Raw genomic sequence first — 25,118 nt, 5'->3', positions numbered from 1 at the left:
TAGGCAGTTGATACGCTTGACTATGAAAGCTAAACCATTCAGCACTTTGAATCATCTTGTTAGTGAAAAGTGCTTTATAAATAAACTTGCATTACCTAAAACATCCGTGGTCAGTCCGCACGGCTCCCAGTACGAAGATGTGGGAGTCTTTACTCTGCAGAGAAAACTACAGCTTTAAGATCTAGCAACAGTACAACGTAACATATAGGTAGTTTTTAAAATCTTGGCAACCCTCGTACTGATAACCGTTCACCAAACCGCTCGTTCACCAATCTTTTGCCCTTTTGTTGGCTTTGTTACACCTCTGGAACTTTGGAGATGCTAACATTAGCTGAAATAGAAGTGTCTAGGTTAGGGTCCTGCAGTCTGCAGAGCCACATGAGGCTCTCCAGCTCTTCCACAGACGTTAAAGTGAATAATGATTTCTAAATGAGCCAAAGGACAGCATGAAAGGCAATTTTTAGCTGATCTTTCATGTGAACGTCTTTAATGAAATGAAGGTGAAAGAAAATTACAACTGCTGGAATAAGGAATACGTTTTACATTTTTTTTGTCAACTTGCTTGCTAAAATGACCTCCTTTAGAGATAGGGCCGGCGATTTTTTTCGGAAGTTTCCCCAAGTCCCTTTTTGAATAACTGCGCATGTACAATACCGTCTTACCTCCCTCTACCACTCTTCAGAGGGATTGCGTGAAAAAAGTCTCCCTAATCCACTATGGTCTTATTACTTTCTACTGAGGCTTTTCTATTATTCTCATAAACATGAAGGCTGTTTACTTCTTGCAACCCTCAGCCATGTTCAAAGTCTACGGTGAGAGCAGCGGCGCTACAATGAACGGCTAACCTAACCGCTAAGCTAACCGGATACATAAACACTAGAAGTGTGCATGCAGGGCCAGCAAGCAGAAACTATGAAGGAATGAGCACGGACACTGGCATTATGTGAATGTGTCAGAATGATTATCTATTATCTATTGACGACCATTAGATAAAGCAATTCCCCCCGGAACTTGAGGGACAGAGGAGGATGAAAGAAGGAACAGGCTTGGTTAGTTTTTACAAGCCTTTTTAACCTCCTTTTTGTGAATCCATAATGTATTTACTACTTTCAGGATGAAAGGTCCATTTTACCCAGTATTACAAAAATTGTTAATGAACAGGATTACCAACTTTAGCTTTAATGGTAGTGGGCAGCAAGTTGTGTGGGTCACATCTGCTGAAACAACTTGCCTTTTTATTTATTTTTTCTTCTCTTTTTTAAAGGTTTCAGGGGTTTCTTTGCTCTAAAATTTAAATATACTGATTTTGATGTTAGTTCCTTAAAGATTGCAGTAAAACAAATAAGTAGAAAGACCCTTGGTCTAGCTCAAATTTTTCTGTGCATCAGGATTTTTTGAATGTAGAAATAAAATGTGTTGGAGTTTTTTAAGTTTGCATTACAACAGCTAAACATATAATATAATAAATATATATTTATAAAAGGTTAATGTTATCTTTCTTCCAAGACTCAAGTATGTCCTGCTGTTCTAGGCAAATTGTCTTTCGACTGTAAAGGTTGTTGAGTGTTGCTGACTGCTGGTCCAGTCCAGTGTTTCCTGCGCTTCAGCTTGTTCCAGTTTTTCAATCATTTCATTTAACCAAGCATGTGGGAGCACAATTTGAAGCTTAAAACATCAGATTTAAAAGTACATTTTGATATCCAAAAGTTGCACTTTGGTATATATGAGTAATTAAAAAGTCACAGCCATCAGGAACAATCTAGAGTTGAGTCATTAGACCCCAAACTACCGTGTCTTTAAAGTATTTGATATATTTTCAGTGATGCTAAACATTTAACATCTACAGCTTTGCCTAACCACTAACCTCAAATTAAAGACACTGTTACAAGGCATCAGCTAATTTCCAGGTTATAGGTCTAACAGTTTAATATAGAAGGTCCTATGCTGGGTTTTCATTGCCACCTCCCCCTTCATAACACAACAGAACACATGGCTACATGCATACTAGCTTCTTAAATGCTTTGTGAAAGTATTTCACCCCCCTTTACATTTGTCATCTCAGGTTGCCTCACAAAGTGGATTGTTTGCACCATTTCCTTTACAGAACATGCCTACAACTTTGAAGATGTAATCTGTTTTTTATTGTGAAGCAAACGACAAAACAGAGTCTTTTTATTGTGTTCTTTATTGTGGACCAAACAACAAATAGGAAAAAATAACAGAAAACATCAGCGTTAAAGTGTTTTTTATATATATATATATATATATATATATATATATATATTTCACTTTAACACTTTAGATCTTAGATTACTTTGTCCATACCATATCCACCACATAGGATAGAGAAACATTTTAATTAAAGGATGGAATGAAAAATAGAAAAATGGGTAAGAAGTCAAGGGGGATGAATGGTTTTGCAAGGCACTGTAAATTTGAATGAAAACCAAGATTGAGCAGTATTTCATAGCTGGTTGTAAGATTTCTCAGCCATCAACTGTTAACCATAAACACCACAGAAACTGCCTGGAGGTAGTCCATGGTTAGACCTCAATACTGGATGGAGATCAAAGCTCGTTAGAGAGTTCTGTCCCCGCCGCCCCCTCCTCTGTCTCCCTGGAAACTTTCTCCATTGTTTGAGTAAGACACCAAAGCAACACAAAGGGTGCAGAACCACTCTGTTCCTCTTTATTGGGGAAAAAGAAACAGCCCAATATAATGTGTCCAGGCTTTGTGGGGGTTCCTTACGTGTTGAACTGGAAACCATTTGAACCAAGCGCAGGGAACACTGCATGCCTCCCACCTGCCCCTGCTAACTTTAAGAGCCAATATACTGTATTTCAAACGCATTGTTTTACTCCATGTTCCCAAGGTCTCCTGTTGATCACTGGCAAAATGTCTTTTATGGCTTTCAAGAAAGACCTGTGTGGGTAACGGTTTATTGATGTCAAATCCATGAGGTAAAAAATAAGTGTAAGGCAGCTCAGCTAGGAGGCACATACCTTATTAAGTATAGATGACATTAATTGCGGTGCTCTTTGCCCTGGAAGAGATCTTTTAACTGTTCCCTTCTTCATTTTTGGGTTTATTATTGTGAGATGGTCCAGGTAGTAAGTTGATCCTGAACCTTTTTCAGCTCTCTCTGCATTAATCTGGTGGTCTAATAGGCCAGTTAAGGATAAAAATGTGTCGATTCAGTCAGCTCAGCAGAAGACCATTCATGATGACTGATATTTTGTAAGGTGATGGCTGAAGCTTGGTTTAGGTCCAGCAGCTCGACTCGGGGTTGGGTTATCAGGGAACTCCTGGAGTGTTTTCATCCCTGGCTTGGCCGAATGGATTCTGGCCATTACAGACCCAATCCATTTGAGCTACTTTGGCAAGCTTTTGGGAAAATCTTTCTCTGAATCACACTTGTAAGTATGAGACCTGTTTGTAATTGCTTTAAGGCCTATTGGGCCATTTTCCTCAATAGTAAAATTGTGAAGATGTTCCCTTGTAAAATAAATACAGTGATCCAGGAACAGACTAAAAAAAGGCTGTTTCTAAATCAAATGTTTGAATGGCATTTATCCTTTGAAGTAAAGGAGATGAGACGGTTACTGTTTAAAGGCGGAAGAAAAGAATGACAGAGAACGATAAAATGAAGATGAGAGGAATCAAGGGATTGTTTCAAGATTGTGACTGGAGGCAATGGGAGTTGATGAGGAGGAAATCCCTCTTCGCCTAAAGAGGCTTCTTCCTCGGGGCTTTAAAAACACATGGAGCTGCCGCGGATCTTCAATCCGGCTCTAATAGGAAACAGATTCCCCAGCTGAAGTTGAAACGATACATGCAAGGAAAATTTAAGTTTAAATATAAATAAGTATAACTTCCTCAGTGTAGTTTATGAAAGCATGGTTACTTTTCTGTCTAGAGCTGACACTGTAGCATTCCTAAATGATGCATTGAAATTCTTCCATGCAGAACTATTCTTAACCATGTTTCACTGAGTCATGTTAAAACCACAAACTTTTTATTTTATACATCATAAATGGTTAGTGTATATGATTGTCAAGTTTTATCACGTTTTAACAAATTAAAGTCTACCCCTAGATCAAATCTAGTGGCCTGGTCAAATGGGAACGTAATGTGCAGAGGAAAACGAACACTGCACAAAAGCCTGTTAACACCACCTCCTCGGTGAACTATTGTGGTAGCAGCATTATGCTGTGGGAATGCTTTTCAGAGCGGATGAGAAGGGGAATGGAACCAAATACAGGCCAATTCTAGTTTTTAAAAGACTTGGAAGTGGAACAGAAGTTCACTTTCTTACAGGCAACTCTAAACACAGCTAAAGCTACAGTGGAGTGGTTTGGATCAAAGCATTTTTATGCGTTACAATGACCTAGTCAAAGCCCAGACTTAAAACCTGTTTGGAATCTGTGGCAAGACACTATACATCCAGTTTGAGCAAACTTGAGCTTTTTCCAAAGAGGAATCAACTAAAACTTGTCTCTTGATGTGCAGAACTGGTAAACAAAGCCTTGCAGAAGAAAATTGCGCAAAAAGGTTTCAGTATTCACTCGAAGGAACTTTAATACAAATGGACACCACACTTCTCAGGTTTCTTTTAGTAAAAGCCATATATTCTTTTTATTTTCTTTCACTATTGTGCTCTACTATCTGTTGGTTTGCCACATTAAATCAGTTAAATCCGACAAAAGATTATGTAATTTGTGGTTTAATTGTGACAAAATGTGGAAAATGTTAACGGGTCTGAACACTTTTGAAAGACTGGATTTAGCAATACTAAACAAAATATTTGCTCAAATAGACTTTTTCCTCAGCCCATATTTCTTGGCAAATTGAAGATGCATGACGTGTTGCTAGCGTTGAGTTTGCTAACGTCTGTAAAACATTCATCTCGTTTCTCTGCAGTGACTTGTCGATGCAGTGGGCTCAGTTGCCCAGGCCGTACTCCTCCACCGACCAAAGCAGCTCCCTGGGATCTATGGAGAGCTTGGACACGCCCACGCCCACTACACAGCCATACTCCGACTCCCACAATTCACCCGTCGACCCCGCCCTGTTCAACAACAAGCGCGACTCCGCCTACAGCTCCTTCTCCGCCAGTTCGAACACATCTGACTACACTACAGTGCCTCTAAGGCCCGGTGAAGCCTCTTCCATGGATAACCTACTCCAGAGTCTCGGACCGGCTTATCAAAGCTACCCGGGTGATGCTTCCTCTCTGGGGAGGCCGTCTGGTGAGGCACCTGATGAGGCACAACTAATTGTCCACAAGTCCAGGTCGTTGACCAGGCCAAAACCGAGGCCCGTCGAGATAAAAGACAGACCGTCGTCCTGCTGTTACGAGCAGGACCAAAGGGAAGGGGGTTTGGAGATCGTAAGGAACGGGGAGAGAAAGAATGGCCCCCCTCAGCCTCCAACCAGAAAAGACAGCTTTAGGGCGATCCGGAGTCACAGTAATGCTGCCAACAAGCGCTGCACCTCAGCGCCAATTGAAGATTGCAGAGCTTCTTGTAAAGACAACGCGACCTGTCTGAATGTTGATTCTGGATTTCAAAATGGTTTCTCTGCACCAGAAGAGGGTGACTCACACTTTATCCAGAGACAGACAGAAGAATTTGGACATATTGCATGTGATGGCAGCTCTAAAAATGACCCGAAACCAGAGACGCCATCAGAGCACCTATATGACTCGGGACCTTCTGGGGAGGGAACCATCAACCCATCTGTTTCAGGTTGCTCATCCTGTGAATCCCCCTCAGAGGTTCAGGTGCAGTCCAATATAAACCACTGTCACACCAAGCACCCGTCAGCAGGTCTTCACCAGCACGGTGCATCCGAGACGCTGCTCGCCCCTCAGCTTCAGCTACTGCAGTTAAACAGCAACGACTCTTTGGAGCCTTTCAGCCCATCGCACACTTCTGAGCCTTCAGTGTCCTGCAGCAACCAGTGGTCCCATACGTCACTCCAACATACAGCAGAGGAACAAGCACTTCCCACATCACAGAAGCGGGAAGGTAGCCGGTGCTCAACTCCAGGATCTCTGTTCTTGGAGGGCGAAGGTGAGGATGGAGCTTCGAGTGGGAGGCTGGAAGCTGCGGATACGAATGGGGAGTCCCCTTCACCCGTTCATCATCAAACAGCTTGGGGTCGTTCTGTAAGCGTACCGGGCGAACCCACTGAATCATCACCCCGGGAAAGACTGAACTCTGACCATATGACGGAGAGGGATTTTCAGCCGCTCAGTGCTGCTGCCAGTATGGATACCTTACTGGACCAGCAGACACTTCTGGAAAAGGGGAGAACTGGGGGGGAAAGCAAAGAAGCGTCAGAAAGGGAGGAAAGCCCGAAGAAGTCATGCTCATCCAAAAACCTGCGGCGGAACCGTCGCCGCAGCGATCGATTTGCTACCAACCTTCGCAATGAAATCCAGAGGAAAAAGGCACAGCTTCAGAGCGGCCATGGCCCAGGGGGGCTGCTGTGCAGCCGGGAAACTGTTCAGGAAGAGGACGGTTCGGATCTTTGCGAAGATGGAGCAGATCCAAACAGGACGATGCAGAACAAATGTGCCAAAGTTGCCTTTGCCCCACCGGCAGTGCCTGGGGATTCTCAGACCTCATCACAGGTCAAGACATCAATCGCCTCAAGAGAGTCCGACTATAGTGTCTTCCAGACCCAGACCACATCCTTCACTCAGGGCAATAATCGATCCAGGTCTGTTCAGATTCTAGACCCGGGCATCCCCAGCTTCGGTGTCGGCATCAGAGTTGTGGAGGAACCGGCTCCTATTGGCAAAGCCCGCCGCTGGCGATGGACCCCCGAGCACAAGCTCCAGCCGGAGCCCAGTGGAGAGCGACGGTGCGGAGTCCTGGGTGAAAAGGTTTTGGGTGTAACAGGGTCATGTCATGGAGTCTGTGCTTTCACCGCCTCCTCCAGCTCCCCCTACAGTCGCTCCTCTTCGAGCTCTCGAAACGAGGAGCAGGACATTCTTCCATTTGCAGATCGAATGAAGTTTTTTGAGGAGACATCCAAAGGTGTGCCTGCATCAAACGCCTCAAAAAGGTCCAATCACAGGCAGAACCATGCAGAGCAGCAGCGGGTCGAGCTTGGCCAGAATCCATCCCAAAGGAGATACTCCTTCCAGGGAGGAGTGCAACAGGAAAGTGCCCATCTTCTACACCCTGTCCAAGCCAGGAGCCAGTCTGTGAGTGCCTTCAGGGAGAGACAGAAAGTGATGGAGAGGGAACAACTGAGAGACAGGGAAGAGAGGGAGGAAAGGTTGAGAGAGATGGAGAGGCAGCAGAAGCTAGAAAGACAAGAAAGAGAACTCGAAATGGAGCGAGCAAGGCTGAGAGAAGTTCAGCGAGAGGACAGGATGAGGCAGTGGGAGAGAGAACGAGAGAGGGAACTGGAACGGAAAAAAGAGGCTGAGAAGGAAAGAACGGAGCTCGTTCAGCTCACCTCACATCAGGACTGTTACAGCAATCGGGACATCAGAGAACAAGAGGGAGACATCCAGCGTAAGGACCAGTTGCACAACTGGCAGCCCAAACCACAGGCGTTTTCTCACTGCCAAAGCCAAAACCAAATCCAACGATCAGCTTTTCATCCAGTCAGTCATCGCCTGCAACCGGAGGACCGAGAGTCTCTGCATCAGGAATACAACGCAAGGAGCTACACACCCACAGAGGTAGGAGGACACCTTGCATGGTTTCATCATTAGAGACTTAACTGGATTTACAGTAGACAGTTAAATGGAGACGCACCAATCAGAGATTCATGGCCGTCTTTATTTATACTGCTTTGACCTGCTAATAACAATTTTGGCCAATTTAGATTTATCTTCGGGATTCACAGTTAACAGAGTTTAAACTATTGTTTTGCAACCAGTAGTTACTTATGTTATGAGTGGAGGCGATGCCGCAATGCATTTGTAAGAGAGAGAGAGGTTTCATTAATAGTTGAAGAACAATACAAAATAGTAACGGAGTTGGCATCTTAAACTGGCATTAGCAACTTGTATAAGGGAGTAGCATGATTAGCACTGTTTTAATTACATTATTAACTACAGAACATTCTCCTTGTGGGCCCCCTTGAGAATGTAGATCCTCACCTTAACTCTGTTGTCGTGCAAAAGGTGCGAAGACTTTGAAATCTGGCATATCCCGTGGCAGAGATTGAAAGTTGAAAGAGGTCAAAGGCAGTGGCTTCGCTCAGTCTTCCTGTCGTCTGCTGAAGTCAGTTTACTCCTTCACCAGTTTTGCAATATTTTCCTGAGATGGGCAGAAAATGATGCTCCTGTTTCAGACAGCTTCTCTTTTTTTTTTTTTCTTTGTTGCCTGAATTAACAGTCTACAAACCTCAGCAGTAAATACCCTTTCCCTTTAAGTAGCTTCTTACATCAGCCTGCATCGTCTTATAGCGTTTAAATTTCTTCTTTCAGTAACAACCTCCACACTGAAGAGTGTTATGGTTAGGGCAACGTAGCATAGCTCAGATGATGCGTGTTCACTGATGGAAAAAATATCTGTTTCAGCTTTCAGTTGTTTTTCAACTATTGTTTAACGTTCGAAACACTGATTACTGACTAGTTTTCTACTTTTAGGCAGCTATTCTTGAGTTCATCTTATTCAAAAAGGTTTTCATTTCTGGTTCTGGGTGCAGACGTTTTCAGCACGTTTAGACGCCGTCAGACCAAATCGAGTCTGTATTTTTCCACAATTGGATCTCAGCAAAGCTGTTCAGAGTAGGGAAAACAAACTTTCGAGCTCCCTGAAATCCGGCTGTGCTTTTCCACTTCACCAAACTGACCACTAAGAGACTAAAAGCCTAACTCTGTTTTATCAACCATCACCTAAAGGATCCAGTGGCAACTCTTGGATTTGGAAGTGGCTGTTCTGTCCAAGTACTCCGTGGTTAAACGGTTGGCCTGAAGCAGAATCTCACGTCCTGCATTTGGTCAGAGGCCGAAACTCTCATAGAAAGTCTGACGGCTCGTTGAAATAGCTCATGGGATTGAGGGGAGATTGGGCAACGATTGTGCTCTATGGTTCTGGTGCTAATAGCAGTGTTGGGCTACAGCTTCACCGCAAATTGATTCTAGGCTCCTGAGAGCGGGGTCTAACTTTTACAACTCCCTTGAAATTCCCCCTTTAAGCATCCTTATCATTTGACACCGAGTAATCCAAGCTGACATTTGTTTTGGGACTAAACAGGTCTTAAGATCAGCAAATATCTGAGCCAGGCAGACTCGGTTGAGTTGTTCAGCGGGACTTGGCAATACTTAAGCCTTGGGGGATTGTTGGACCCTGCATGCCAGGGTCTTTTTTTTTTTAAATCAAAGCTTGTGGCTCTGATGCCACGGCGATAACCTCAAGTGCTGCAATCTACCTCTAACTACGTTGCAGTGCTTGTAATGGGAACAGATGTGCTGAACTGGTGCTTTTCAAGATACAAACTCACGTCTGCGAACCCTCTTCTATCAGAAATGTAGCAACAGATGTTCAGTCTGACAGGGCACTGATGCGCTTATCATTAAGGCGTGAGCTTTCATCTTTCTTTCTTTTACCGAACCACAATGTTAACAAGGTCCGTCACTCAACACCCTGTTGTGTTTTAAGATTATTTGACTCTAGATTTTTGGCTTGGTTTGTTTACATTAACAACAGATTAATAAAACTACACTTGCATTATGTTTGATTTATTTTAAAGGCCTGTGTCTAACACATAAGACGTAGTGAGATGAGAAACATGTAAACGCCAAGCACAGTCTATACCCTATAAAGTAAATTAATGACATTGTAGTGTCAAACATCTACATTTAATCAGAGGTTGAAGGTATGTAAAGAGCATTAAAGCACATCTACCATTCCTTACTTGTAACACATCAAATTTAAAACACCAAACTATATAAATTTTTTTGAAAGTTGAGCTTTAATTCTTACCAAATGTATATATTTATATTTACATGTCTTTACATTGTGAGCAAAGTGAAACCAAAGTTCAATTTAATTTCTTTTTTTTTGTGTGTGCACAAACTTGGTCAATCAAGCTGATTCTGATTATTAGGTAGAAGTTTACCAATTTACAAGTTCATTTAACTTACTTAAAATTACTTGTATTTCATGTAGGGCTTACATTTAACTCACTAAGCAATTGCAGATGAAGACGTTATTCTATAAAGCCACTCTGATTACCTAAAGTAAATATCTTCATCCAGCTTTAATTATTCCAGTAGTGTCCCTAAAAACACTCAACGCCTCTTTTAAAAGTCAACGGGCCTTAAATTTAAACAGGCGAGGTCCATCAAAACATTCGTGAAGTAGAGCATATTGTCTTTAAGCCGTTCCGTTACACCGCTTTGCGGATATTATGCGCTGCCGACAGCAGGTGACGAGCAAATATGCAAAGTTCTCCCCCAATCACGCCAACAAAAATCCCATCTGGATGTTCGGATCTGCACCACAGACACCAAGGCGGGGTCTTTTCCCTCATATGTCTGCCTGTGGGGACCTGCTGGCTACTCTTACCTCTAAACCAAGATGAGAGGGGCAGCGGCTTCGTTCAGCACTTCCTCTACTTGAGTTTAATACAATAAGCACACCTAAACTTTTCATCTGTCAGCATGAACTGTAGCACCTCCTAGGTTTATCTGTAAGAGTCATTTGAATTATCGTTGTGGCCGATTATGGTTGTTTTTCTTCAAAATAGTTGCCTATTGGTCTTGTGCGGATCAGCTAATTGGTAAATCGGTGAGAAAGCATCGATTCTATCCAAACTTGGGACTCATACTCAACACTGCTAACCTTGACTTTTCTTTATGTGGGGAACACCCCCCACAACAAACAGTCAATGTGGCCTTGTTAGCAGCTTATCTAAGGTGGGTTTTAGTGATTTAGTGATTTAGTGAAAAAAAGTAAGTACTTTTGAGTTTGTGAGTTGTCCGTTGGTTTCTTGGTGCATCTCTAGATAGAGCAGTGTGGGAAAAAGGGATCAAAAAAAGAGAAGGAGATGCTCTGCACACATTAAATGAATTCAGCTTTCATCAAAAATATCTTACAAACGTTGCAGTAGTGTGAAAGCAAGTGTTTGAACTAAATTGTACCTGATTAAAAAAAGATCTAGATAAACAAGAATGTGGAAGACAACAATGGAAGGAAGAAAGTATTGTTAATGTAGCAGAAAGAGCCTCCGCCCTTAATCAGCCCGGTTTCCACTAAAGAATATTGCAGGGCGGTGTAACACACCCACTTCCCCTCAGCTGTGCTGACCAGCACTTTGCTCCGTTTGGAGGCTTTCCCTTCGTTCCTTCGGTGTTATCAACCTTCTTTAAATCTTTTCGCAGACCTTTCACGCCCCGCAGCAGGAAACGGCCAAGCTCAACAGGAAGTACAGCCTGACGGAGAGGTGAGCCCGCTCGCTTTGGGACGTATTTAGTTATTAAACAAAAGATTATTTCCTTACCCTTCGGCCTTTGATGCAAGCCTTTCGGAGAGAGCGGTACACACACACACACACACACACACACACCTGCTCCGTCTCCGCTTCAGTGAGCCTCCAGAGACGCGAGGCGGAGTCGGATTATGCCGCAGCGGCAGGCGGAGAGGCCACTTAGTCGTGGCTGGCTGTGATTTGGCTCTAATGAGCTGCAAGTGTGCGGGGCAATCATCCGTTCTGGAGACGTGACCACAGAGAGACGTGTGGGATGCATGTGAACATGTAAGATGCGGGGTTTGAGGAAAGGCATGTTGGGTATGTGTGGCCGCCGCTCGTTTCTGACCTAAGGTGACCTGGCTCCGTTTGCATGGAGCGCAGAAATGAAGTGGTTGGTGAAACCTTAACTTTGAAACGTTCCTTAAAGAAGAAAAAATGCTATTTACGCATATTTTGAATTATGTTTTTTTTTTTCTCCCCGGTTTTCAACCAGGTCTTAAATGGGAGACATTAAAGAACAAACAAAAAAAACAACATATGCAATACTAACATATTTGTTCCTCTGAATGAAACATGCGGGGGCTCGTAAAAGTATCTGTATACCTCGACTTTTTTCTCTGTTTGTCAAGTTAAAACCCAGGTTACACCTAAGCCAGGGGTCGGCAACCTTTACAACCAGCACAGCCATTTTTGCCCTCGGTCCAGCTAAACAAATTTTGTTTAGAGCCACAAAAGTTACACATCTTTGAAACAAGAGCTTGTTTTTATAGTATACTATTGGAAATTTAAATTAAAGATGAACAGTTTTTATTGTTTAACCAACGGTATTTTTATGGTTATGTTTAATGCATTTTCTACAATTAGACATTTGATTTTTGTAGCAAATGGCATCAAAATGATGAAAAAGCAAGTCGTTTGCAACCTATTGACAAAAAGATACTTCATTTATCTATCGTAAAATATTCTACACACCATTACTTTCTTTCTTTCTGGAAATGTTATGCATATTTTCCAGAGCTAAATGCATCCTAAATCGCAGCCATTTTAAATTACCTTTACATTTAGAAACATTGACCCTGCATTTTTGTTTTCAAGAGCCAAAGCTGAAGGTGTAAAGAGCCACATGCGGCTCTGGAGACACAGGTTGCAGACCCCTGACCTAAACTAACAGGCTTGACAAGTAGAGAAATAAATCAAAGAAACCAATAGGGCCTTGGTTACTTTGGAGGAGCTGCAGAGATCCACAGCTCAAGGGATAGAAGAATCTATGTGTTCACCACAAGTCTAGCCCTTATGAAGGGGTAGCTTTAACAAAGCCATCCATCGTCTAATCAAAGCTGGATTGTTTGCTGTCACTGGTCCTGCAGGAGACGCAGGAGACACGTTGGCGACGGTGCTCGTGTCAGACGAGACCGAAGTGTCACTTTTTGGCCTGCATGCAGAACCCAGTGTGTGGCGGAAAGCTGACACTGCAAGCTCACCCTGAACACAGCGCCCCCAATCTGAAAATGAATAGTGAAAGTATAGTGCTGTGGCGATGCCTTTGTTTCTGCGGGGAAGCTGCTCAGAGTTGACGGGAACATGGATGGAGCTAAATTTAGGCCCTTCCTGGAAGAGCAACCTGTTCCAGTCCTGAGGCTGTGCTCAAGGTTCATCTTCCTCCAGGACAACCAAGCTCAGCACAGAGCCAGAGCTTCAGTGGGACGGCCCAGTCAAAGTCCAGATCTAAATCCATCTGTGGAGTCTATAGGAAAACTTGAAGTCTCGTGTTTACAGATGCTTTCCATCCAATCTGTCAAGCTTGGGCTGTTTTGCAAGAAGAATGGACAAAGATTTGAGTTTCTGGATGTGGATGGTCCAGACGTAGCCAAAAAAAAAAAGGGCTTAGAGCTGTACCTGCAGCTGAGGTCGGACCTGGTGTGCTACTTGGTGTTGGTCTGTAAAATAAAATCAAGTTTGTGGTTGTAACTTTTGAAGAATGAAAACATTTAAGGGATGTGAATGTGTTAAAAGGCAATGGATTTAAAATCCCACTCACACTGCTTTTTTTTTTCTATAAACCATAAATTAAACAATAAACGCATCCAAAAATCTTCTCCTCCCCATCAGAGACTACTCAAGCTGGAGGCGAGAGTCCACGCCACCACAGGGCCTCCACCAGCAGCAGCTTCACCTTCATCAGACCCCGTGGGACTCCAGACGGCCCGCCAGCCGCAGCGATGATCGGGACGGCCGCGCCGCCGCTCCCCCGCCGGCTCCGCTTTACCTCCGAGGACGAGCCATGTCCGAAAACGACCTGCGCTTCGAAAGCGGCCACCGCTGGTCGCCCTCTATTCACGCCTCCGTCAGCCAGACCCTCAGCGAGATGGAGGAGGGAGGAGGTCCGACGGGCGCCGGGAGCCAGAAGAAGAAAACGCCTCCCCCTCCGAGGCCGCCGCCCCCCAAGTGGGAGCAGTTCCACCGCCGGCGGGCGTCGCACCACGCCCTGCTGGCCTCCTCCACGTTTGCCGCCCCTCCGGCCACGCCAGCCTCCTCCGGCAGCGCAGAGCGACACTACTCCGCTCACTCCTCCTCCTACGTCCCCCCGCCCGACGCGTCGCGCCAGAGGTCCTACAGCCTGCCCCCAGAGAGGCAGGAAGTGGCGGAGACCTGTTCCCAATGCAGCTGCAGCCGGACTCGCACCCAGGAGCACGCCTTACCCCAACCATCCAATCAAAGTCCAGCTCCGTTCCAGGAGCGCACCTCTGCGGTAGCTCCGCCCAGCCCCATGTTCTCCAGGAAGGCCTTCAGGCCTGTGGCGCCGGCCCACGTTGGGATGGAGTACGCCTTTGGGGCGGAGCCTGTGGCATCTCTGCCGCCTCCTCCTCCTCCGCCAGCAGAGGCCACAGTGAGCAGGTGAGAGGAAATGCTGACATTGCATTTAGAGATGAATCGATCACAGAGCTACTCTGGAAATGTGTCTGAGGTTTTAAAGCAAAAGTTAAAATGTCTGCTGTAGCAGATGCTGTGCAACAGAAACTGCTGCCCTGTTGGCAGCTCTACTCCTCAGTGTACATACTAATTTAATTAGATTGATACTCCAAAAGCTCATTACTGTCACGTCATTTCTCCTCCAGTACATCTGGCATGGATGCGCGCTGCAGCCTGGATCACAACCCACTGCCCAGCATCCCACCTGGACCCGAGTGGGAGAGACCCCCACCTCCTAGAGCGCGTAGTCCTTCCCCCGGCTTAGGAAACGCCAGAGAGGCTCGTCCTGCCGAGGCTTACTTCAGTCAAACGGCGCCCGAGCAGCAGCGGCTATTTCCAAACGCAGACTTCCAGGCCGAGGAGCGGCAGAAACACGGCGAGCCCGTAACGGAGTCTGAGACCACTCTGAGCCCGAGCCCCACCCACAGCCTGGAGGCCGAGCTGGAGCTCCCCTTGGAGACGGACATCGACGATTTCCAGGGCCCGCCCACGGAGGACGTGGCCCTCACCAGCGAGCTGCCGTGCTTCGCGCAGCCCGTCACGGTGCTGGAGACCGATATGGACACGCTGCCCGACCCCGACGCCTCGCCGTCTGACGAACCGCTTGATGGAAGCGGCTCGCTGGAAGAAGAGGAGCTGGAGCTTCTCCCTCAGAGCGGGGAAGGAGAGTCGGGGACGGAGAGCTGGGGAGGAGCCTGTCCATCTGTGGAGCACAACACCAACAGCTTGGACAGGTAATGGCCGCCGCCCTTTAATCAGTGCAGGACCTCCTGTTGTCACATAGCTGATACGTCATCCTTTAAGCGGTTCTATAGCCTGTCCTCTATGTCGGCTTTTCATCTTGCTTCTGTTGTCTGGTTTGCTCATTAGGGGTTGATGTTTTCCATGCTGCTGCTGTTTGTCTTTGGACACACGCAGCCCCCAGAATTCATCACAGCTTTAGCCGTCTGTTTGTTGTTGTTGTTTGGGACCACATGCATCAATAAGCCGGATCCTCTGTCGGTTCCTCCTGCTTCAGGCAGTCCGGGGCGAGCTCCAGCTGTTCGTCCTACTACCACACATCGGCGGCCAAGGCTCAGCTGCTGTCGCAGATGAAGGACTTCGCTGACAGCAGAGAGAGGCACGAGGACGACGAGCTCACCTACAAGGTGCACACTGACAACCAGACTGCATCCTGAAGCGCTTTTTGTGTTTTTCAGGGAGAGATTGTCGTCCGATAAACAAAACCACAGGCATTTTGTTGCTATCAGCCTGTTGCCGTATTCAGGAATACTCCGTCGTAGTATTCTCATTAGATTTTGAGCCCTAAGGAAGAAAAACAGCCAGAAATTGGAATAATGGAGCTGCTATAAACTGTTTCATGATGAAGATCCAGCTTTTTAAACACGATCCTCTTCCAAACATAAGTTTTGTCACTGCTCTCAGTAAGCTTTATCTTTATATATTCTGACCAAAATAGTTTTATCCAAATGGCCAGCTACAAATATTGGTTTGGTTTAAAGATTATGGAGCCGGACCTTTTGTGTCGTCCGCTCTAGACTCTGTAATACGCCTTTTGCTGAAATGATAACCTACTTCCAGCAGTAATTAAGACAAAACTATAAATGTTTTTTTTGCCCTTTACAATTCAATTAAAATGGGCAATAAAACTTTTTTAATTCCAAATGTTTGTTTTTTATAGAGAAATGTTTATTTACTAAAGTATCTCTTTTTAGATTGATCGAGTAATCGAAAAAAAAAACAATCGATAGACCTATAACTGGGATTACTGGGAACAGGCAGGCTGGTGTTGCCGTACTTTCCAGTTCCCAAGATATTAGTGAGGGTGTATGTATATTAAATTATCATTTGTGGATTAGAAAAAGTCCACAATAAAGGTAAACTCGTTCAACGATTTGTTTTACAAAAAAAATGATTGAATCGATTTGTTGTTTAAACAGAAGAGTTCAAATACAGTCTGAGAAGGCCCTGATATGCGAGGTTCTGATATGCAAATTCTGACGACGCAGAGCTGTCAGAATTTGCGGCACCTTTTTGTTTTGCGGCTGTGAGCTGAAACGGTTGTGTGCTGTGTTGTGCAGAAGCAGCTGATGGAGAGCCTCCGTAAGAAGCTGGGAGTGCTAAGGGAGGCCCAGAGGGGCCTGCAGGAGGACATCAGAGCCAACGCCCAGCTGGGAGACGAGGTGGAGACCAGCTCAGTTCACTGGATTAACGCCTTTGAATAATTTGTGCACGTTGACAGTAATTTCTTCTTCGAAAACCACCTTTGACTTTTTAGATGTGCATGCTTACAAGAAACGTTTTCTAAATAAAGTTGGTAATTAGGCTGTGTATCAGATTAAATGGTCATACGTTGGGTAGTAAATGGTGTGAAAACACCAAAACTTGCCATGGAGGAAGTTACATTATTCCAAAAATAGTTTTGAAAAGTTAGGATTGGAAAAGTGGTGGAAATCTGGGAACAGAGGGATTTCCTGAGCCTTTTCAGGTGTTTAGGCTAAATGGGGAAAATATAGAAAAATGTTTAATTTGATGTAAGGGTTTTATTGGTCTAGATTTGTATGGAATAGACCTTTTTGATCCTAGGGTCTAAGTTGTATATCTATGCATGATCCGTCTGTCCATATGTCACTTTGTCCATCCATTTGATCATCAGTTTATCCCTCCATCCATCATTCCATCCACTCTCATATAACAAATAAGGAAATCAGTTAAGGGGACAGTAGGTGAGGGTAAATAACTCAACACTTTTAAATCAGTGATGCTAGACTTAGACTCTAGATCTAGTAAGTCTTGGACCATGTGACCATATCTGATCCTATTTGTTCCAGCACTGTTCAACCGTCATTGGATATCTGTACAAGTTAGACATGTCAGCCCCTCCAGTCTGCTGTGCTTCTTGAACCATCCTTGAGACATCTTTGCATAGTTTCAGAGCACATTTCTCCGATCGAGCATACGAGTAGTCAAGCAGCTCCTCTGTCCGTTCTTTAAACCCTTCAGGTGGAGAACATGGTGGTGTCGGTGTGTAAGCCCAACGAGGTGGACAAGTACCGCATGTTCATTGGCGACCTGGACAAGGTGGTCAGCTTGTTGCTTTCTCTGTCCGGGAGGCTGCTCAGAGTGGAGACCACCCTGGACACGCTGGACCCCGAGACGGAGCACCAGGACAGGGTGAGATGGAGGAAAATAAACAACGTTTGCATATAGAAGCAGAAATAGAAAGTTGATTAGAGGAGAGTAGATCTAGTAAAAGATTTCTTCCCCCCAAAAAATAGATGTTAACTCATTTTGAATTTATTATTTAAAAAAACGAGATGAGTGAGTCTTAATCTAATCCGACTGTCCTTTGTCGGCCTTGTAGCTCCCCCTTCTGGAAAAGAAACGTCAGCTCATGAGGCAGCTCTCAGAGGCTCAGGATCTGAAGGACCACGTCGACCGCAGAGAGCAGGCCGTCAGCCGGGTTCTGGCCCGCTGCCTCACCCCGGAGCAGCACAGAGACTACAGGTGTGCATCGGAGCAGGAGTTCGTTCCACTTCAGCTCATTTCATCTAAACTATCCTCAATTAATCAGTCGCATGTTTCTTCTGTACTTTCCTGTGCAGCCACTTTGTGAAGATGAAGGCTGCCTTGCTGGTGGAGCAGAGGCAACTTGAGGACAAGATTCGGCTGGGAGAGGAGCAGCTCAGAGGGCTGAGAGAGAGCCTGGGCTTGGGCCTGGGGCTGGGCTTGGGTATGGGAATGTCGATGGGATATGGACAGTACTGAATAAAGAAATAGTGAAATAAAGGTTATAGCAGTGACACCATTCAGTTTAAGCCCAAAACCTATAAGACATGTTTTCAAAAACACAGTTAAGGACAACAACCTGTACATCTATCTTGAGAGTTGTTTGCTGGCAGTAAATGAAGCTGCTGCAGGCTGTTAAGCATAAATATAGGAATTAGAAACAGTTAAAAAGCCACTGTCTAATAGAGTATTTACACACAACCACTGACCAAATTCAGTTTAATAAGTTATATCCAGAGTCCGGAGTCTTTTTGGCTGGATGCAAAGAGCAGCGTATGAAGTCGTCCCAAAATGGTCCTACAAGAGTTAGAAGACATTTTCCAACTCTAAAACAAGAGACAGCCCTGAGGATGCTGTCAGGCAAACGTTTAAGGAATGGAGACACAACAACGGAGACAAGAACTGGCTCTGAGGATCAACGTGAAGAGGGAAACCAACTCAGAGATGGAAAACATTTGTCGCATACAACTTCAAAGAACTCAAACACTTTGTGCCTTAAACATGTACTGTACAATTTAACGGACACTACGTATTTTCTGTTGTAACAGACTTTGTTGCCAAAGACATGTTTGCGAAATGACTGCGTCATTCATTCCTGTTGTCTTTTATATTTAAGCCTCCTAGTTCAGAGAACTTGAAGAGGGTTTTTTGGTGCTTCTTATAACCACACTAAAGCCAATGTTTCTCAGTGCCATTGTCAGCTGTGTTAACTGCTAAATATCAATTCTGCAATGCATAAACTGTTGTATTTCTCTTTTATTGTATTATTTTGTGTCACATTACTGTACTTATGGGGGGTTTGACACTCCGTGTACTGACTGTCACATGTAGGTTTGTATGTACAGAAGGCACTAGCGTTTATTCTGTATATAGTTTGTATATTGGGGTTTTGGTTTTTGAGAACATTCGTTGTAAAAGATGAGTGAGAAGACCTGGAAGAGTTGAAGTTTACTGTAGCCTATATGTTTACGATGAATGAGTCCAGAGAGGAGTGACGTTTGTGTTGCATCAAGTGAAATCTGCCAAATTTATTTTCAGCCATTTGTTGTCCCCAATTATCACTTGGACTGACTTGGGAAATATGCCAATTTACTTTAAAATGTAAACAAATCGAACGCATTAACGTAGCTAAAACCATATTGAAGTAAAACTTGTTTTGCTAAATAACTTCAGACACAACAGCAAAAAAACACAAGAAAGAAAAAACATGTCAAACAGAATGTGAACAAGATTAGCATATGCACATCAACAAAACATTGTAACGGAAAATCTAATATTCCAGAGATATGAATATGTTGTGCAATGTTTTTTGTTTTCTCTGATGTTTTTGTGGTCACTGTCACATGTATGCTTTTTTTTATGTGTTTTTTGTTTTCTCAGGCTTTACCATTGAGCTGTAAAAGACTAGCGGCAGGTTAGCTTAGCATACAGACTTAAATTTTGGGTAAGGGCTTTCTCTCCATGTCTCAACCTATTTATTGTTTTACCAGCAAAACTCAGAAATAAAGAAATGCTTGTGCTTTCTTCGTGCTCAAAGCATCTCGAAGAATAAAGACGGCAAACAATAAAGACGGAAAACCACCGGTCATCTTTCAGCTAGCTTGTTTTGCTAGCTAAGAGCTACAACTAGCTTTTCAGCTGTGAGTTTTAAACACTAAAGTCGTTAAAACTAGTTTAAAAAATCTGAGTAGAAGCTCTTCAAAACCTCTGTATGGGGATTTGAATGGTGGCTTTGTCTGTTGAGAGGATCCGCTGCCACATTTTCACCTAAAGAGCAAGAACTGTGCAGTTTTTAAGCCATTACAACAAAACACCCATAATTTTAGTCTTATCTGTCATTTGATTTAAACAATGCTTATGCCGCCCGCCATTTTAACTTAGAAGTTGTCATTTGAGTGGAAAACCTCAGATATTATTTAGTTTCACATCAAGCTGATTTCAAAAATCCAACATGCATTGCTAGCTGCAGTAATAAATTCTTTATTTGCGCTTTGGTTAGCTCATTAAATCAGTGCTGCACAGTACTCCACAACCTCAGTAAACCTCTAGCTACGGTAACTGAATGAACATATGAGATGTATTTTTAGCAGCTCGTGTTGCTAATACTTGTTAGCCTGGTTATTGATCACTGCTGTTAGTGAGAACTGATCTATCTGGAAGGCAGATAATTTGAGGCTATTCCCTTATTTTTGAACTAATGGCGATTTCTCCTGCTTTACTGCCAGTAAGATAAAGTTAACCCTAGCTGCAGTAGCAGCCAGTGTAAGATAAAGTTACTGACAAAATCTTGACCAATCTTGAGGAATGGTCATGATCTAAGGAGTTGAGATCTGCCTCTCTAATTAAAAATAAGCCTAAAACAAGAGAAAAGGGAAAACCTGGTTAATTTCTGATAAAGCAAACCTGTTTTATTTTAGAAGTAGCTTAACGTCATTTCAAAGCTGCCCTTCTTTATCAGCAGAGTATTCTTGTTGTCTTTAGTTGTGAGCAACCCTAAACCTAAGACTTGCGTAGTTCATTGCTGTTACTGTGTGTACATTGAATGTTGTCCTGTGCTGCAACAGCCATTCTCATTGGAAAAATCCATCGGAAATATATTAATACTAAGGACAAACATTGCCTGTTGGACCTGTAAGAGAGTATATTTCTTTCGTTTCTGTTTTTTCCTGTTAAATTTTGATTTATTAAAAACAAATTGTTACTGCAAAAAGACCTGTGTGCGAGGAAATTGTACCATAAATAATGATTTTAAACTAGCTCAGCGTCTTCTGTCATGATTTAACGAGTCTCCCTAATGTCCGGAGCTCATGTGTGGGTGCACCTCAGGGGAACCTTGCATTTTACTGTCGTGGGCTGGACGAGTAAACACGACCTGGGGGTTATTTGGAGGATGACAAATGACAAGTGGAGTGAGGGGAGTCATTCAGCATGTCTGTGGGAGCTAGAGAGATCTACCCCCAGAGACATTAAATGAAATTCATGTGCAGTTGATACTGAGAGGTCTGTTGAGTTAAGTTTCCTGGTCAAAAATGATTAATGTTCAAGTTCTTAAGGCAAAAAAGAAGAAGTGCGTAAACATATACTGTAGCAATATGTTGTAAAATAGTACTTGCTCCCTTACAGATTTCTGTTTTTGCTTTTATGTTGCAGAATGAATAAGAAAAGCTGTTTTGAAATGAGTCCTAACAACCTGGCCACTATGTGAACAACTACTAACTGGTGGTGCCACCTTACAGCTAAAGCCAGGTGCTTATACTAACTGGCAATTGTTTTTTTTGTTTTTTTTTATCAATGTGTGGCTGAGCTTAATTTCGCAAACCGATGGCTGGATATTCTTCAGGATTTACTGGTAGAAAGCGCAGTCCATGGTTCCATCTGTTAAGGCAAGCCGCCAAGGTCCTGGAGCAGCAACAGACCATCACACTACCGCCACCATGTTTGACTGTTGGTGTGATGTTCTGTTTCTACAATGTAACGGGAGGCGCACCTACCACAATGGTCCCCTCTTTAGTCTCGTCAGTCCACTGATCATTTCCCCAAATGTCTTGTGGATGATTTTATAGTGCATACCCACTTTTTGCACCACTGATGATCAAGGGATCTGTCGGGAGCTCGTTGTGTTCTTTTTTTTTCAGAACTGGTATGGCCTCGAAACTCCCCCATGGATGTCATTTCCAGCCAGTCTCTTTCTTATCAATGAATCATGCAAACCTACTTGGAGGGTAATGAAGTCCGCAATACCTTAGATGTGGTTCTGGGTTCTTGTGTGACCTCTTGAGTCAATCCTTGATGGCTTTGCATCCATTTCCAGACCGATAGGTCCTTGAAATTAGTTACTGAATTTCTTTAGGTCTGGGCATATTGTTTTGCTTTTTGTAATCTTTCAGCCCACTTCATGTTGTGAGATGTTGGTCCAATTAAATAGCTTTCTTTATTGTACAGGTCTGGTAGTAATCGGGCATGGTTGTGGCTAGTGGAAGTCAGTTCATCTTTCAGAAACTGGGTAATTCATGATTTAACAATGGAGGGAATTGTGTCTTCATGTAGAGCCAGGTTGGTTTCGATAGCTTTTCTCACTCTGCTTCATCGTCACTTGACCCAGGTGGTCTTTATGTGAGATTAAAAGAAAGTTTTAGATGATTTGAAACATTTCAGTTTGACAAATACAAGCAACAAAACCCCCCAGAATTAATCTTCAAGGGGGAAACACTTTTTGACACCACTATCTACCATCCTTTGTCACATAAAACAACCAATACTTCCAATGCTGCTTCTGCAGCAGTCTTGACTGCATAGCAATGGTGCATGTGTGTCATGCTGGAAACTGAAGCTCTGAGCACAGGCAGACCTGAATAGTTCAGTGAGTGACCACAAGGTGTCGCCCTCTAACAACTGTGAAATACTACTCAGAACATACAGGATGAATACATGTTTATTAAGAGTTGATATATTAAAGGTTAATACATATTTATTAAGGGTTAATTTAAGGGTTTTGAGCTTGGCCGCGGCTGAGAAGGCAACGGCCCCAACAAGCCTGCCTCGGTCAGCGTGGGACTACATTTTTCCATATTATGATTGTACTTTTTACATTCCTTTTGTCCTATTTTACATTTCATGTGGAGAAGAAAGTCAGAAGAGATTCCACCTCCCCAACTGGGGACACCTGTGCTTATGATGCAGCTGTAGATGCTGAGGCTACTGATGCTAACCTGGCTGCTACCCATACCAAGTCTCATTCTGTGACCCCTCCACCTCCCCGAGCATCATCTCCAGCACCGGACCAGATACTGCTGGTACTATTTGTGACCGGCGGAAGGGGACGGAGGATGTGAGTATTTTAAGGAATAGCTCAGGGTGAGCACAGGCCTGCACTGGGCTTATCGCTGATACTCCAAAACGCTGATACTGAGAAACGGACAAGACCCAGAGTCAGTCTTCTGCAGGTCTATCCATCTCACTGCGGCAGTGCTGCACAATGGACACAAAACGTATGCGGTTAAACTTTTTATAACATGAGACAGTTCCCAAAAAAACTTTACAGTTCTCTCTGTTTTTCAGGATATTATTATTATTTTTTACCTTTCCAATTCCCAGCCAGTACCTGCACTGAGTCAGCATTTTCTCATGCACGTGTGGATTCTCTTTGAGTATGTTGGCAAACATATAATAAATGTTAGGTTAGGTTAATTAGTTTGTCTAATCCCGTGTGTTTCGCCTTTTTCCTGTGAAAGACCAGCGACCCGTTGAGAGGGTCAACTGCCTTCAGCCCCGTGACAGCTGGAGACTGGCACCAGAGACCCCCGCACTGCTTCAGCATGTACACAAAGTGGACAATATACAGTGTAAACAGTATAGCATATAAAGCTTAATAACATAAAAACAAACACTGATGAAATGACAAATTTTAAATGCATACAGTAAAAACAATATATCATACTATTTCTCTCAAAATGTAACCCTAACATCACATGCTGGATTATATTTTGTTAACTGTGGATTTAAAGGGCACAAAGAGACATTTTTGTCTTAAGAAGTCAGTAAATTAAAATTAGACTTATGCATTAAACTTCGGGTGTATAGAAGCCTTCACATACCCAAAACTAATTAAAAAAATGTCAGCATAGGTTTTCAGTCTTGACAGCATCACGATTCTACTTTTTTGTCTTTTATAATATGACACTAATAATGCATTGTGATCATTATTATGTAATATGTGGGAGCAGGACTCTGATTTCAGCCGACACAGGTCAGTGGCGTTTTCAATGTTTTTATTTACTAGCAGGAAGTGGACTCGCCCTCTCCACGCGCAGTAGCTCGCGCTTAGTGTGGTTAACCCCTGAGGCAGAGACAACAGGTTAGTGAACAGTGGTCGGTTCACGGTAGCAATGTGAAGGACTTATCCACTAACCTGAAGTTGGGGTAGCTGGGTCCGGAGAGCCGGCAGAAACCCAGGCGAACTGATCCGGGAGTGGAGGGTAGCGGGCGAACAGGCAGGGATCCGACAGGGGCTTTCCAGAGGCGTAATCCGGGGGAGTCCAGGTCCAGTACACAGAGGGCAATTATCCGGCGGCGGTACAGAAGGGAGGTCCAACAGGGAGAGTCCGGGTCCAGTCCAAGTTCGTTCACGGGTAGGCTCAGAAGAAACACAGGGGTCAGGAAACAGGCAGACAGGGACGAGAACGCTGGAATGCTCATACGATTTGCTTGAGACAATCTGGCACTGGCATCTGATCTGCACAGGGATTATAAGGAGGTGAAAACAGATGAAACCAATGAGGACTAATTGCAGACACGGTGGAGATGAGCAGGTGTACCGGTGGGACAGATCAGTGCCAATGCCAAGATCATCACAGAGCCCCCCCCTTAAGGGCGGATACCAGACGCCTTAGGATGTTCAGAGCGTGCTTTGTGGAAATCCCTGATAAGGGACTTGTCTAAGATGAAGCGGGCGGGAACCCACTGCCGCTCCTCAGGTCCATAACCCTCCCAATCAACCAGGTACTGCATGCCCCTACCCCACCTCCTGGACTTGAGTATCCGCCTTACTGTAAAGGCCGGAGCTCCATCAACCAAACGAGGAGGAGGTGGGGTTCTGGAGGAGGGGAAAAACCTTGAGAGCCTGACGGGTTTGACCCGAGAGACGTGGAATGTAGGGTGGACCTTCATCGTCGGAGGCAGGCGGAGGCGGACTGCCACCGGATTAACCACCTTGGAGACGGAAAACGGGCCAATGAACCGTGGCGCCAGTTTCTTACTCTCAACTCTCAGGGGAAGGTCCTTTGTGGATAGCCAGACTTTATCTCCTGGTTGGTACTGCGGAGCCGGAATTCGTCGGCGATTAGCAGCCCGGGCTTGGACCTGGGACGATTTAAGGATGGCTCTCCTTGCCCTTCTCCAGACCCGCTGACACCTTA

The 25,118-nt window shown here is 44.2% G+C and overlaps 1 protein-coding gene across 1 annotated transcript in view; it reads left to right on the top strand.

Moving 5' to 3' along the window:
• The window catches only part of shroom4 (shroom family member 4), a 126,067-nt gene extending 105,107 nt beyond the window's left edge, over window positions 1-20,960 (top strand). Inside the window, exons 4-12 of the mRNA XM_036146279.1 lie at window positions 4,921-7,702; window positions 11,357-11,418; window positions 13,555-14,340; window positions 14,562-15,149; window positions 15,434-15,563; window positions 16,497-16,598; window positions 17,419-17,589; window positions 17,780-17,922; window positions 18,021-20,960. Of these exons, the coding sequence (XP_036002172.1) occupies window positions 4,921-7,702; window positions 11,357-11,418; window positions 13,555-14,340; window positions 14,562-15,149; window positions 15,434-15,563; window positions 16,497-16,598; window positions 17,419-17,589; window positions 17,780-17,922; window positions 18,021-18,183 (4,927 nt within the window). The 3' untranslated portion in view covers window positions 18,184-20,960. The remainder of the gene's footprint in view (window positions 1-4,920; window positions 7,703-11,356; window positions 11,419-13,554; window positions 14,341-14,561; window positions 15,150-15,433; window positions 15,564-16,496; window positions 16,599-17,418; window positions 17,590-17,779; window positions 17,923-18,020) is intronic.
• The last annotated feature ends 4,158 nt before the right edge of the window (window positions 20,961-25,118 follow it).

This window comes from Fundulus heteroclitus, chromosome 14 (assembly GCF_011125445.2).
Source record: "Fundulus heteroclitus isolate FHET01 chromosome 14, MU-UCD_Fhet_4.1, whole genome shotgun sequence".
NCBI lineage: Eukaryota > Metazoa > Chordata > Actinopteri > Cyprinodontiformes > Fundulidae > Fundulus > Fundulus heteroclitus.
Note: the sequence above shows the minus strand (reverse complement) of the source record. Positions and strands in the feature narration are given on the sequence as shown.